At 43.0% G+C, this 15,163-nt stretch overlaps 2 protein-coding genes across 3 annotated transcripts; both read right to left on the bottom strand.

The window, feature by feature from the left end:
• Positions 1-6,198: 6,198 nt before the first annotated feature.
• Positions 6,199-9,906, bottom strand: pycr1a (pyrroline-5-carboxylate reductase 1a). Of its 2 annotated transcripts, XM_079176883.1 has the most exons (8): positions 9,860-9,906; positions 9,644-9,715; positions 9,459-9,529; positions 9,127-9,306; positions 7,894-8,115; positions 7,675-7,767; positions 7,151-7,314; positions 6,199-6,838 (listed from the first exon to the last, which is right to left on the bottom strand). In XM_079176883.1, the coding sequence occupies exons 2-8, from the start codon at positions 9,708-9,710 to the stop codon at positions 6,673-6,675; spliced, it is 963 nt and encodes a 320-aa protein (XP_079033009.1). In that variant the 5' UTR covers positions 9,711-9,715; positions 9,860-9,906; the 3' UTR covers positions 6,199-6,672. The 2 variants fall into 2 exon arrangements, with proteins under 2 accessions (XP_079033009.1, XP_079033008.1); XM_079176882.1 differs by lacking the exon at positions 9,860-9,906 and having other exon boundaries at positions 9,644-9,849.
• Positions 9,907-10,924: 1,018 nt separating this feature from the next.
• On the bottom strand, positions 10,925-13,457 carry myadml2 (myeloid associated differentiation marker like 2). The gene has a single exon (XM_079178063.1). The coding sequence runs from the start codon at positions 12,604-12,606 to the stop codon at positions 11,695-11,697; it is 912 nt and encodes a 303-aa protein (XP_079034189.1). The 5' UTR covers positions 12,607-13,457; the 3' UTR covers positions 10,925-11,694.
• Between the last annotated feature and the right edge of the window lie 1,706 nt (positions 13,458-15,163).

Genomic DNA, 15,163 nt, shown 5'->3' with positions numbered 1-15,163 from the left:
TTTTCAGGGCCAACATTTTCACCCTGTTTGCCACAAATAGCCGCCCTCGACACTCCACGCCTGATCAGAGACACTACTTTTGACTCCCTCCCATCTAATTCGGAGTGGAAAACGATCGTCTTAATATTCAGATCTAATCATTCTTCCCTTCAAGCTGAGTGAAGTCAATTATCAAGCGAGCGGCATATGTTGGGCGCCGTTTAACCGCAAATTAAAAATCAGACTCCTCTGATAGCTCTGGAAGAGTTTACTGGAAGACTGGTGTGTAAACTTGTGCGAGTGTGTGTGTGTGTGTGTGTGAGAGAGAGAGAAAAAGGTACGACGGGGAAGAGGGGAGGGAAGCTATTAACTACTAAGTATTCAGAGCGTGAAATAAGAGTGACAAAAAGAGGGAGAGGGGAAATCATTCAGCGGCTTTCAGAGGGAAATGTGATACGCTTGTAGTAGAGGGGAAACACTGAGCCCGATACTTTTGACCAGGGAAGGTTTTGGGGGCGACGCTGAAATAGCAGTTACCCAAAATCCTATCACCCTGGAGAATAAAGTGCAGTATAAGTGAAGGGTTAAAGCGTGGACGAGGCGTCCATCCATCGGACCTCCAAGCACTCATTCTCGGTCACGTGAACTACTCTGGATTCGGCTATTAGTGCATTTTTTTTTTACAAGTTTTAGGACCAATTCATTTAAATAAGGGCTATTTAAGTGTTCGTTGACCTAAAGACTCATTATCTGCTGAGTTACAGAAGTCTCTTTCCTAATGTAAGTCTATGGGGGGAAAGTCTCTTTGGGCCCAACAGCATTACAAGACAGACCAGGAAGTAATTCAACATTTTGGCCACTACAAACGGTCTGTACGTTGTGCTGATGTTCTCATCTGCGAATGAAGCCATGCTGAATAGATACAGATGCTGAAACATGCTATAATCAATAAACAAAAAATGGGATTTAGTGAGAAGAAGTGCTCTTTTGCCCACACACTGTAAACAAAGAATTAAAAAAAAAACTGATTGTATACCTGCTGCACATTAAAATCAGAGAAGAATTGCATGAGTGCTTCATCATCAGACTTGTTTGTAGCTAAAACGGGGCCATTCGCTTTGGTAGCCTACACATTTCTAATGTTACAAAGGATATTTATCAATATTATTGATATCTCTCAAAGTATAAAGTATTTCTGGTTTTAAGATGGAGACAAAAAGTAGAAGAGGAAAGCAGAACAAGTTAAATATCTGTGGGTGTTATGTCGTTTTATGTCGTTTCCTGGTGCAAAATATTCCACTTCATATTTTGTTTGATGGACACCATAAGATGATGTACTATGATAAACGCTGGCTCCTATATGGAAGCTATAGCTATGTTATACCACGCATGAGCTCCATTGATGTCTGCATCCAGCTCATGTGGTTTAAAGTGAAAACACGAATCACTGCTCTATAAGGAACGCTGTCGTTTGATAGCGTGAGGCTCATTTAAAAAGGGGGCTGGTGGTGTTCGACTGGTTTTTGCGTTCACCGGCGTTTCGATACATACAGAATCTATTTCCAGGCTTCGGTAGCTGGTGTTTACTCTCGGAGCTGCTCTGTTAGTACAAGCGGTGTGACGGGAGAGGAGAGACTTCATTGGCTTTGCAGAGTATCTGCCTGGAGGACTTGATTAAACAGGAAGAGAACAGCTCTTGATACTTCGGCCTTGCACTGGCAGAGGAAGTGAGGGGTTGCAGGCAAAACCCACACACACTGGCAAAACACCCGGCAGCTTCACTTCACTGGTTGCATACACGTTAACAGTAAATGCATATTGCATTGACCCGACAGCAGCCTCTGCAGCACAACAGGCTAAACCAGAGCCGCTCAACACATTCTAGGCTTATGTTAATCAAAGTTAAATAACGCTGGAATAATTCAAGCCTTTGACTGGCGCTCTGATTTGGGGTGGATTCTCTTCAATTAAAAAAAAAAACACACACACACACACACACACACACACACACACACACTCTGTGATAAGACCATCAAACAAACAAGAGCTCAGCAGCATCACCAAATTTAAAAGCAAAACAAATGCATCATCTGCGTTTGTGTGTCCCCCCCCCCCCCCCCCCCCCCCCACGTGGAGTGCTTTGATTCATAGTTACTACCTGGACTAAGTAACAAAGATGCTAATTTCTATTAATGACATTGCCACCGCTCGGTTCAAATTATGGCGAGTGATTGATGATGTCATGCCGGCAGGATATTTGATGGAGCCTCACGCGATGTCCAAAAGAAGAAAAATGAATTAAAGAAATTGCAATTGCGTCACTCCAGAGTGCAGTCTGAATTAATAATCTTGCGTTCGGGAATGTTAACTCAGGTGCTCGACGTAACGCTCCGCTCAGCCCCTTGAGCTAAATGTTTTTGATTTGGTGTAAATAAATACCTCACATTTATAAATTCAGACTATTGTCAATTGCTCTGCTGGAGCCAGTCATGAGATATTGGCTTGAAAGTAAATAAATAAATATGAATGCTGGATCCTGTTGCACGTATACAGCATAATGTAATCAGGTAGAGTACAAATATAGTCGGCAATTTACTCCGGACTCTTTTATCAAGAAGCTGTACAGACAGCACTAATAGCTGTCTAATGATGTGCCTGAGTTCCTTTCCAATGTGGGTTATACGCTGCTTATCTTAGAACAAGGTCTCGCTATCTTTAACCTCCTTTTTTAAAATTGTACACACATCCTGCCAAGAACATATCAGAACTCAAAGTCTCCCAAAAACTCTCAACAAATGCACGGAAACTGACCGTTTCTTATCCACTAGCTTCATTTCGCCTCTTACACAAACACGGGTTAAATCGCTTGTATTTTTTTATGTCAGTTCAAACATTAAATCTGCCACGATTAAAAAAAAAAAAAGTAGGTTACATGAAAAACAGCAGCCAGTGCATGGCGCCGCGCTTATGCTCTCCATGTTCTATCCGATATTGGATAATCTAAAATGATGAACACACAGAAGAGAGCAGTAATGAACACGCCAAGTCTGACTCAAGTTCCACACAGAAAAATCATCAAACACACTCGCATGCTCTGTCTGGATGAAAGTATTACTTTGAGAAGAGTGGAGCGGGCATATCGCAATGCTAAGCAATCATAATCCGCACTACACTTGCAAGAGGTTTCATCACCAACATTGCAAAGGGGGGGGGGGGGGATAAAAAAAAAACTATATTGATCTTTTTCTCCCTTCCTTCCAGGCATTCCCATTTCCCCGTGCAGCTTAAGCAGCACTTTTGTGGACAAAATCCCACATTTGTGTTCCTTTCTGGAGGCTATCAATTGTCCTGAATAGGCGGAACTATTCCCAAAGGCACAGCTGTTGTTGGCCATACAGACGGTGTTGGTGACCAGACTGTATTCTGTGTCACAATAAATAAAAAAAATAAATCTTGCCTCATGTTTCATCAACCTCAAATATCCTCCACCGCCATGCCCAGTCTGAGAAACACCACTGGGTATAGGAGCTGTAGCACTCGCTTCACCTCTATTTGTATCCCATGCCTTGTCAAGAGACGATAAATCTCAGCAGCTGATCTCCAGCCACTGATGCCGGCCCCATCGGGGTCTTACATGCCCCCCCCCCCTCATCTGTTCTTGCTACCTGCAGAGAAAAAGGGCAGGGGATGGGCATTACGCTTTATTGCAAAAAAACTAGCTTTTCTGATGTAGCGCTGGCCCTGTCTCTGCTATAAACACACTTCAATGCCCCGCTCGCATGAGCAGAGATGATGAAACAAGTGGGATAACGGAGCAAGAATTGGGCAACTTCTATGTGTTTTAGCCCCTCTGCCTGTGATGCTCAACAGTTTCCAAGGTGACTTTTTCTAAATTGCACAGAGATTCTCCATGGATAATTCATTACCTGCCCCTCTATAAGCGTGCACTCTAACAGGCAGCACACACACACACACACACACACACACACACACACACACACACACACACACACACACACACACACACACACACACACACACACACACACACACACACACACACACACACACACACACACACACACAAATCAAAATACATGAAAGTGTTATACTGTATAGTATTCAGCATACTTTTAAATAACAATAATATAAAAAAGGCATTTGCAGCACGCCCCTAAATACATATTCCCTATAGCAGCATTGTGTTTAAAATACCTTCACCAGTTTTTAACTTCCCCTTCATTACAAATGACCCAATTTAAACCACTCATTGCAGGACTCCATTACACCAACACAGGCATAATATATTGCTTATCATGCATTTTTTGGTTTGAAATGGATTTGACATCGCAGTTGACATATCAGCACTTAGTCTGAATGTACTCACAGCCCCTGGTTTGTTGATGTACATCATGACAGCCTTGCAATAAAATGCCCATTCTCAGCTGCACGTATAGATGAGGCTGTTATTGACAAATGCATGATGGTCATCACTTGATGCTCACGCGCTGGATGACCGACTAGATCAGCACCATTTCGATCCGTCTCCTTAATCATACGGCGGCTTCGCCGATAAACATCGACCCTCATCCACCGAGCAGACCTTTGTCCGGTGGTACCATGTCTCGGGGTGGATCCTGAGAACGTCTAAATGCATCATTGTGATGAATCAGCACGATAAGGAAAATAATAAATACCCGCTGCTTGTTTGTTGGTGATGATAATACAACAATACTGTGGTTAACTGGCTGTGATATTACAGCCAAGGACGGCGGGTTGTTGGCACTGCCATTGTTACAATGTAACCAGTGGTTAAATGAATTCTCACTTCAGGTGAACCAATTCAACGTTGTTGTTTTTTGGAAGCATTTCCTAAAAAACAGATTAAATCATGCATATTAAAAAAGCTGCATAAAAAGCACAACACGCTCAGATGTTAGACTGAAATGTCATGAGGGGGAAAATGTTGAAAAACCAACCTGATCTCGCGCTAAACCGCTGCCTCGGCTCGCTCTTGCTCCTTTTCTTTTTTTTTTTTTGCACAACGAGGTGATGAAGCAGCAGGTTTGATCAGCAAAGAAGCGCATGAGTTGACAAACCCAACCAAGAAGCGCCGTGAGAGAGAGAGAGCGAAAGAGAGAGAGAGAGAGAGAGCGCGCGCGCGGACACCTTTTGGAATAAAGTGTTTTATCTCAGGAGCAACCTAGCTGCACAGTTTTTTTTTTTGACATTCCGCGACTCTCTGTCCACCCCCCACCCCCCCCAAAAAAAACCTCTCACCGCCGTCTCGTGAAAGTGGCGAACAACTGCCCGCCTACAAACAAGCAGGCGAGGAAATCCCCGTGCTCAGCCTTCCTACTATAACCGTCGCGATTCAGCATCACGAGCAATTCCTCATGCCTCGTTTTAAGCGCAAACCTGCTGGCCGCTGCGCTTCATCAAACCCCCAAAATATGACTGACATGTTTTATATTCGCTGCTCGTGAGCTTCATGTGTACAAAAAGCTTAGCTGCCATCTCAGCATAGTAGAAGCCCCTCCAACCGTCGTCGGTTGCCAGCAGGCTACACAAGCAATTCCGGTAGTACGCTTTCAAAATAAAACCACAATACGTGCGAGGACATGCGTGGTAACGGCTTGAGTAATGCGGGCGCTCTTATTTCGAAAACTAAGGTCTGGTATAAATCGGCAGGCTTGACGAAGATATATGTAAGACGCTAGGAATGCTAACCCGTGAAGCTAGTAGCCGCGGCCAGCTTGTCAGCGGCGAGTCGAATGCATGCACACTCAGCATAACAACACCGACTCTGTTTGGTTTACGGACCCACCTGACTTTAAAAAAAAAAAAAATGACGTTCTCTGAAGTTGTTGCCGTCAAGTTCCTCTTCTCACGCCGTCACGACGGTGACCACACATCTAGGAGGCACCAGTTTAAATGTTCGGTTTCACTGACAAGGAGCGACAGCGCATCCAAATGCCAGCTCGTGCTCTCCTTGTTGATTCCTTTCTCTTGTATCGGAGCCAGACGTCATCGTGTTTGGTCACGTGCCTCCATTCATGAAGGATCTTCTTTCCTCACAAGAAACAAAACATTTTAACCTAAAATACACCCTCTATTGTTCTATTGGAGCTGCTAATAACCGTTAGGTGACTGACAAACGGTACTGCTGGGAAATAACGCATTCAAACACACACAATTCACATCCACAAAATGTTATTTTTTATATTTATTTATAAAATCTTTGGAAAACATCCTCACTTTTCATTGCATCATAAAATCTACAACTTAGCACATGATGTAAGGAAGTTTTAACATTATTTGGAAATTGCATAAAATGCATGTTGAACACTAACACCACTTCCAGAAAGTCATGGCACGCAGCACCACTCAATTCCATTAGTTTACTTTAGATGGTACTTTGCCAACTACCATTAGAAAGGACTGACAGAAGTAAGATATAGAAAGACTTATTAAATTATTATTCTAGTCCAGTGTAGCCTGACCAAGGACAGTCATTCATTGCATTACAAAAAGGAAAACATGGCTCATGCATTCATCATCCCCAACCGAACCGTTTTAGTTTTTTTCTAGAAAGTAATCCACTACGTTAGATTCTCTTCCAACAGCCGTCAGCCAGTAGTGGTTTATTCACATTGCATCCTCGCTTTTGTGACAGACAATAAAATGTTTGTGTCACTTCTTCTTGGTCCTGGGGTTATTGCTGAACATACTGATCCCCTGAGATCGGACTCCAACAGGCCCTGCAGTCACTCCTGGCTGCTGCAACACTTTGTCCAGAGTCGTCTTCTTTATGGCAGCTGGCGAGATTTTCTCTTGGTCGGCCAAAAACTGAAGTTCCCTTTTTAGGGAAGGGCAGGAACACAAGAGACATTTACAACATCGTAAACGCACATATTAAGCACAACAAAATGTAGGAGCGTGATGATAACAATCTGATCACTTTGTAAGTAACCTGAGAAGGACAAAGCTCTCACTGTAACATTATTTGCATATAGCTCCATCTGCTGTCAGAATTATAAACTTCAAAAGAAATACAACACTCTTGGCCATTTGAATATGACAATTAACTTGAAAGCATTTCTTGTGTGTCCCTATGACAGGAAATATGATTTGTTAGTTTGTTTGTCTCCCACTTTTCTGATCAACTTACCTAGTCCTAACACAGGAGGCCTCTACAGCGTTGATGAGGAGGCTGCGGAAGCCACCGCTCTCCATGACGTGCAGGGCGTGGATGGTGGCGCCCCCTGGTGAACACACATTGTCCTTGAGCTGCCCAGGGTGTTCCTCTGAGTCTAACAACATCTTAGCAGCCCCCTTTAAAGAAGCACAAAGGGAGATTCACATTAGTATTGCTGTCATATTTAACTTTTATCTTTTTTTTTTAAGATACTGTATATTCAGACTGTGTCTAGAACCAACCAAGACAGACTGCAGCGAACCCAAATTGTGTCTGGATTTATAGATTTCACAATAAACTGTTAACATGAGAACTAAATTGTGCCAGAGTGAGTAAGGATCAACTCATTTTCATAAGAATCCATCACAGCAAAGCTTGAAAACCTTACTTAAAACCACCTAAACCAAGAGGAATATAATTAAAACAGGTACTAAAAACATCCAAGACAGCACATACATGCAACACATACATTTGTTTTAATAAATAAAAGGTAATACCAGCAGGGCTTGGGCTCCGAGGCGTACAGCCAGCCTCCTGGGCAGGCCCATCTTCACTCCACCATCAGCAAGAGCATCTACAGCTGTAAATGCCTGAAAGGCCGCAATCATAGTGAGGATGAGAATTAGTCAAAAACAATCCACAAGACTCACTTTTCACAGTTGCAACAGGTAAGGAAAAATGGTAAAAACACAATCGACATTATTTAAATGACTCACGTAAGCAGGACCACTGCCGCTGAGGCCGGTGACGGCATCAATCAGGTCCTCCTCCACCTCAGTGCAGTATCCCACGCTGGCCATCAGCTGCTCCAGGAGCCTTCCATCCTCCACCCGTGCATGGGTGCCTGTGGCGTACACAGTGGCCCCCTCACGCACCACCACTGGAGTGTTTGTCATGCACCGCATCACCTTTGGAGCAGCGCGATACTGCTGCAGCTTCTGTAGGGGAAAGTAGCAATGCACTGAGTGAATTGTCCTTTGTTTAATTAATAAGTTGCATGCCTCACTGTGTGGAAGAGACTGGGATCATTAGGCTTGTCCTAAGTATTGCTTTCCCACCTTTGTAAGACAAAATGTAACGAATAAATACATAGGTCGAAATTTAACCAAATTGTTAATTCTTATTAAAATAATAAATCGCACGACAACTTGGTAAAAACTCTTCAAAATAACAAGAATTACAAATCAAGTGTAAACATTTTTTAATGCAACAACACATGTTCTTCCCATCTGCATTTATAATTGTACATTTTTGTATTTTCTATTTTTAAATGATGTGTTATACGAGACTTGCACTGCGTTTATTGTTATGCACCATTCACCGAGCCAAATTCCTTGTGTAACATACTTGGTTTCTGATTCTGATTCCTGATTTGTGATTTTGAATTAGTCAAAACTTAAACAGGATTTAAAATTCAAGTATAGAATATCGTTAATAAACGTTTAATTTAATTGAATATATCGGCCCCATTGTCCCCGCTACCCGATCCAGCTATTTCAGTATCGGCCTGATGTCAGTGTATCCCTACAATAAAGCCAGAATTCTACGAGCAGTAGCCATCATGTTGACCTGAGAGGTACGTAAAAACATGATTGATAAATAATACCATGTCATTTAAAATATACAAATCATCTGAGATTTGGATTTAATATATGATTATAGTTTAAATAATGCATTTCCCTGATCTTTATTAAGGCAGCTTTAAAGTTAAGTGAACTGTCTTTTGGATTTATTCAACTTTCGCAAACAAGTAGCTAAACAAACCACAACCTTTATATACCTGTACATCTAGGTTAAATACACATGCACTAATGCTTATCTGTCCAAGAGAGCGTAATGATTGAGCACTGAGTGGAAAAATATATTTGATTTCGTCAATATTGTCCAGTTCTGTTTTTAACAATCTGTGTTCAGTTAGTAACGTGGGAAGACAGGTGGCCGTGACTTGCCTTCTCTATAGAGCTGATGGTGACGCCTGCAGCACAGGACACAATAAGGTGACGATCTTCGATGTCAGGTCCAATCTCATCCAGTACAAAAGGGATGATGTGGGCCTTCACGGCCAGGAAGAGAACATCACTTTTGCTCACCGTCTCTTTGTTGCTGGTGGTGAAATTGACGCCCAGTTTCTGTACAAATGAGATCTTTTAGTAATTTGTTGTAAAGAAGTACACAAATGAATTCACAACATGCAAGCAAAGGAACGTTAGGAACCCGAGAATTATATTCAGAATTAAACAGAATCACAGAGTACAGTATGGATCCCTGACTATCTACCTACCCGCAGCTCCTGTACTGTGCGGAGATCTGTGTCTGGGGAGCTGGCTGTGATTCTGTGGGTGGCAATCACGCCTTGAAGGGGACAAAAATGTCCAGAAATCATTTCAGTGTCTGATTGCAATCAACATACATCAACGACACAAATGGGAATAATAATACAAACACGGGGTATGTTTCAACACTCACCTGCAGCTGTGAAGCCTCTCACCAGAGCATGGGCCAGCTGGCCAGCTCCTATGAAGCCCACACTCATTCTACCTGTGTGTGTGTGTGTGTGTGTGTGTGTGTGCAGAGAGGAAATGAAACCTTGGACTTTAATAAATGGAAACGACATTTCTAAACACACGGTGGTAGCAGCCATATTGTTGTACAGTGAATACATTTGCAGGGGGAAAGACTTACGAATAAACTGTGGAGCCCACAGCCGACCGACACAGCAACAGCTTCGCAGAAACACCGGAAATGACAGCTGTCAACGTGGTCGCGCGTCTCCTACTGTACCTGCTGCGACACATTTAACTGGCAAGTAAGCAAGCCAATGAGCGCGTATGTTTTGGCAACACGTAACACGTTTGACCAATCACAGCGGTGTTGATGGTGACCTCGGGGGCGGGCTCTATGAAGCCTGTTACATCAGATTGAGCCGCAGGGGAGACAAGTTGGCGAGAATACCAGGAAGTTACTTTACTATCACCTGCTGGATGAGACCTTTAAGTGCATGTTAGAGATTTATTTTGGAAAGTAGACCAAGAGAGCCAACCTGTAGCCTAGTTATCAGTAAGTAATACATGTTGTTTTTATCTTCAGTGCCTCCATTGAGCAACAGCATTTCATATCGTTTACTTTGTGCATTTACGTCAATCAAAAACACCTGAGGAAGTAGAGGATTTACGATTTACAAGGGGAACAATTAAGTCTGAAGAGGTAAAACTCCTGCAACACTTGTAGATTATTAGACCAACACCTTTCGGCTTGTGTCCTTCACCATGAAACATGTTTGCAAGACCATTTAAATAGAGTAGGTGTGAAGCACATACAATTGACGATAATAAATAAGCCTACTTTAAGTTGCTAAATTGTTCACCAATTTTGTGTGGAAGCGTGCAACCAACACAAATGCTTCTCTGGAAACTGCTTTATAACAGTACATGTCATTTAACAGCTTTATAAATGACTCTACTGCACATATTGAAGTATCACGTTCATTTGATTTAATCAGGCTATGAATCATATGTACTTTAATCAACATAACTACCAATTTCATTTTTGATTTGAACCGTTGCCAATTTACAAATGAGATTTATGATGCCTGTGTAGAGGAGTCTTCTGTCTTCTGAAAGTTCAGCACTCACATTTCAATTTAGACCGTTACTTCATGCAAAGTATACATAAATCAAAAAGACCAGTAAAACATACAATTTGATAACATTTTTAATAAACATGGAACACCTCAGAAATATAGCAGAAGATGAGATTACACTACTTGACTGTGCTTATCCCAAATAAAATAAAATGGTACTGTCGTCGAAGTAAATTCATGTATTAGATACATTTAACATTCAGTGGATGACAGGAAAAGTCTAATGAACTTCAACCTTTGGTATTACATATGTGAGGACATGATGTGGAGGAAAGGATTGACAAAATGGCTAGAAAGCCGAAACCAAAAGCAAAGTTCAGTGCATACTGCAGACTCAACATATGCTATTCAACTCTATGAGATATATATTCATCCTTTTTACTTTTTACATACATTTGAATGCATATATTAATACATAAATACATTGTTCAGCCTCTGTAGTCTGACTGACATAACACTGTTCTGATATTTTAAACATTATCCCACACTCCCATAGGTCCGTCCTGTATGCCACCACCAAAGGTATCTGGAGCCTATTTGGTGCTGAGGTGGATATACTTCCCAGGGTCCTCTGTGGACAAAGATGCTGAGATCAGCTCGTTGGTGCACCTGGCAGACTCTCCCTGGTAGGTCACTGCAGCAGAGGGCAAAGGCCTTTTAAGCTTATAAAAGGGGGTAATGCTGTCCGTTTTGCTGCCTACAGGCAAAGTTCTATAAAAAATACTGATAATAAAAGAAATGCCACACATAGATATGACACCATGAATCTATGGAGGGAATCATTCCTTCACGGAGACCTGAATGTGGAGAGCATAATGTTGACTCAAAGCTTCTTCATTTGTCTTTGAATCCAAACAGTCTTTTGGGGAGGAGGGGTTCAGACAGCAGAGCTGGAGACAAAGCGAATCCTCTGGGAGTAAACGAGGTCTACGAAATATAGGACCATGTTGACGTTGGTGAACACTGCCACCACCAGCTTACTGTCCCAGGGACATTCTCCCCGTGGGCAGTCCTCGGGACGAGTAGTGGTGCCGTACTTTCTATCGAAGCTGAAGATGGGCCAGATCAGTGCAGTGCTGAGGTAGAGGATCACAGCGAAGAAGGTGTAGACGACCACAAAGCGATCAAAGGGGAACCGCAGGGCAGAGGTCCGACCAGAAACGGTCAGTATGACCACGACGACAGTGACAGAGAAGCACAGGCTGTACACCACCACGCAGTACTGGGTGGCAATGTAGAGGGTGTACTCGCCGTCGTTGGCCAGGGCTCCGAAAATAATGCAGGCCACAAAAGCCTGGACCACCTTGAGTAGCCCGGACACGGTGGCCATGTAACCCACCACAGCCCCCGGCTTGGCTCGAGTCAGGACCACCTCAGCACCGTAGGGGAAGCAGCAGACACTGGAGCAGACGGTGACGGCAATGCGGTAGATTTGGGCCTCGCAGTCCTCATCGGGGCACTCCGTTTGGAGGAAGTAAACAGGGTAGACCACAGAGGCCGTGATGTACATGAGCGTCGCCAGCATGGCAAACGCCACGGTGAAGTTATCCCAGGAGATGGGCATGCACGAGTGGAGCCGCGTGATGTCCATGGCGAACACGACCAGTGTGACAGCGAAGCAGAAGCACCACACGAACATGCAGAAGGTTCCGTAGGTGGCGCTGTAGTCCGCGCCGTGGGACACAAGGGACATTATGGTGCAGCCGAGTAGCAGCTGGCACATTCGGGCTGCACCCAGAGGTGACAGCACAGCTTCTTTGTTGAGGTAGTGTCCTCCATTAGAATCCATGGTGTGTGTGTGTGTGTTGTCTCGCAGAGGCAGCTGTTTTTTTCTTGACGTCCTGTTCTCTGTCTTGGTGTCCTTGTGGCTGACTCTTTTTTCTGTTTCTGTCACAGACCTCACCCTTTCCTTGGGTGCCTTTTTATAGATGGTCCCTAATTACAAATGTCTGTAAATTCTTCCCCGAGTTTGCGTTGTAATTACAGTAGTGTGCGTAAGATCAAGTCACATTTGTACACTCTTATGTTGAAGTTAGAACAGTAGCTTGTTTTAGTAAAGGATATTTAATTAGAGCTTGAAATAAGATATATTGTGCTTTTGTTTGTTTCTAAAGTAACATCTACTCGGCTGCACAAGTCTATAAACAATGAACACAGAGTATAATTTCTGTAAATCACATTGGTACACACACACACACACACTGGTATCAGTCCTCTCTATAGTGTTTTAAAAATGTTTTAGAGAGGAAGTATTTGATCCTGGTCTTACTCAAAGCTGTCGTGTTCGTCCTCATAAATCTTGGTTCCCCTCGCTTGCTCTCTTCAATCACCAAGTTGTCCAGTGTATCAAAAGTTCAAAGTGGAGTAAGGTCCTCTAAAAGTCATATCCAGTGATTAATCTTCCAACAATAGCCCCCAGTGCCGAACAGGTGGACTAGTTTGTTGTCCTGTCAGTCAAGTTCCATTACTCAGTGATTCGGTCCTAGTAACGTCTTCACCGTAGGCCCTGAACTGCTCATCAAAATCACTCAAACTGTTTGGCTGTGTCTCTTGCTCTTTGTCTTGCTGTCTCTGTCTCCCTTTGCCTCTTGGATTGGGTTTCCCCACTTCTTTCTTGCTCTCACAAACACACACCCTCTCCCTCCTGTGTGTGTCAGTGTGCACTCGGTGGACTGCAAGGGGTGGTTGTTTAAATGAAAGTTTGAGCCGAGCCCAGGATACAGGCCTCGCCAGCTCTATAAATAGGGGGTCTATATTCCACCGAGGGGTGGGAGGCTACATGTGGCAGGCAGTATGGGAGTCGTATTTCTAGGGGGAGCACCCAGAGAGGCTGAGTCAGAGCACCCTCAGTAAGAAACTGGCATTTATACCGGTGTAATGACAGGGAGGGAGGCTTAGACTCCCATTAGAGGCAGCAATTACATACAGGTCCAGAGGGATGATTATGATTATGTGATTGCAGATTTGAGCGATGCATTTAGGCGGGAAGTGGAAATAAATTAGTAGTTACTTAAAATACTTTAACCTGTGGTATTGGTATGCTTTGGTGTTTTTTGTTACAGTGTGCAAGGTGAACATATTCATTTTACAGCATGTGAAGTCTGGTATATTTCAGACAAATCCTTCCTACTTTCTCTGTGTCCTATTTACCTGTTTTTGTGTGGCCTGCCCGAACTACAAAAACCATCAATGGGCAGTGCATATGTCCCCTCTTATGCTTTGAGAACATTATGCTAATTATGCTTCCTGTGCTGAGAAATTCGTTCTTAACTCACTCCAAAACACATTATTGTTCAAGATTGCTTTGTAGACATGATACATGGAGGATATTATGGTCGTATGGAGAGGTCTAGAGCTGATTTATTTCATGAAATATATGAATTCTACAGCTAATTATCTCTCGCTCACGATGGAACAGCATGTCGTAGTTGATTCCTAAACGTTTACAAGGGGAACAAACTAATATTGAGACTGCAATCTATCGAAAACCCTTAAGCAGAAACACACTTCCAATAGCTGAGAGTAATCACCCAAAACAGCTGCAAATAAGCTGTTTGTACTTTTTGATAGATATAGCTGCGTTCTTTTTTTCTGATGTGATTATAGTGCAGTAAGTGTAGCTGCAAACAGTCAGGGGGCTCTCGACCCCTTGTTTCTCTTGGAAGTTATATTTTAGCACTGTGTTCTGCACATCAAAGTGGCCCCAAACTAGGAATGTGACACACTTGATGTGTAAAGCTGGCTGTAGCTCAGCAGGTAGAGCGGGGCGAGCATTAATCGCAGGGTGTGAGCGGCTCCCCCTCCACATGTCGAGCTGTCCTTGAGCAAGAAACCGAACCCAACTGCTCCTGATGGTTAGGCCAGTGCCTTTCATTGACTTGTGTGTATGTGTAATGATAGAAGATGTATTGTAGACTGGTTATACAAAGTGTGATATTATCAGTTCATCAGGTAATTTCCTGTTAGGTATGGGTCATTTTCAATAAAAATACATTTTCTCACTTTCACTTTACCTGCTCGGAAAATATTTCCCTGTTTTTGGAGATCGGCCACAGTTCTTGAGATTTAACGAAAGCTGCAAAAATATAAGGTGCTGAAAAAAAACCTTCAACCGACAGATTGTGTACACTAAGCCTCATATCTATTATCAGATATGTCAAAATGGTGACAGACTGTGTCGGGGAGCCTGAGGGAGCTGTTGACCTTACCTCCTGCTGAAGGTTTTTGTGCGGTGAGTGTAACATGGGAATGAGAATTGTACAAATACTACTCCTCTTAATAATAATAAAATAATAATAACAACAAGACTGCACAGCAATATTTACCTTGTAGTATATGTAATGTGT

This window comes from Pholis gunnellus, assembly GCF_910591455.1.
Source record: "Pholis gunnellus genome assembly, chromosome: 17".
Taxonomy (NCBI): Eukaryota; Metazoa; Chordata; class Actinopteri; order Perciformes; family Pholidae; genus Pholis; species Pholis gunnellus.
This window is presented reverse-complemented; position numbering and strand designations above follow the sequence as displayed.

What these genes read in the sequence shown, in the direction of transcription:
- pycr1a (XM_079176882.1), bottom strand. Translation starts at nt 9,839, where the DNA reads ATGTATTCACTGTACAACAATATGGCTGCTACCACCGTGTGTTTAGAA. An exon ending in GCGGCAGTGGTCCTGCTTAC is followed by an intron (nt 7,768 to 7,893) that starts GTGAGTCATTTA and finishes GCGGCCTTTCAG; the next exon opens with GCATTTACAGCTGTAGATGC. An exon ending in TCGGAGCCCAAGCCCTGCTG is followed by an intron (nt 7,315 to 7,674) that starts GTATTACCTTTT and finishes GCTTCTTTAAAG; the next exon opens with GGGGCTGCTAAGATGTTGTT.
- myadml2 (XM_079178063.1), bottom strand. Translation starts at nt 12,606, where the DNA reads ATGGATTCTAATGGAGGACACTACCTCAACAAAGAAGCTGTGCTGTCA.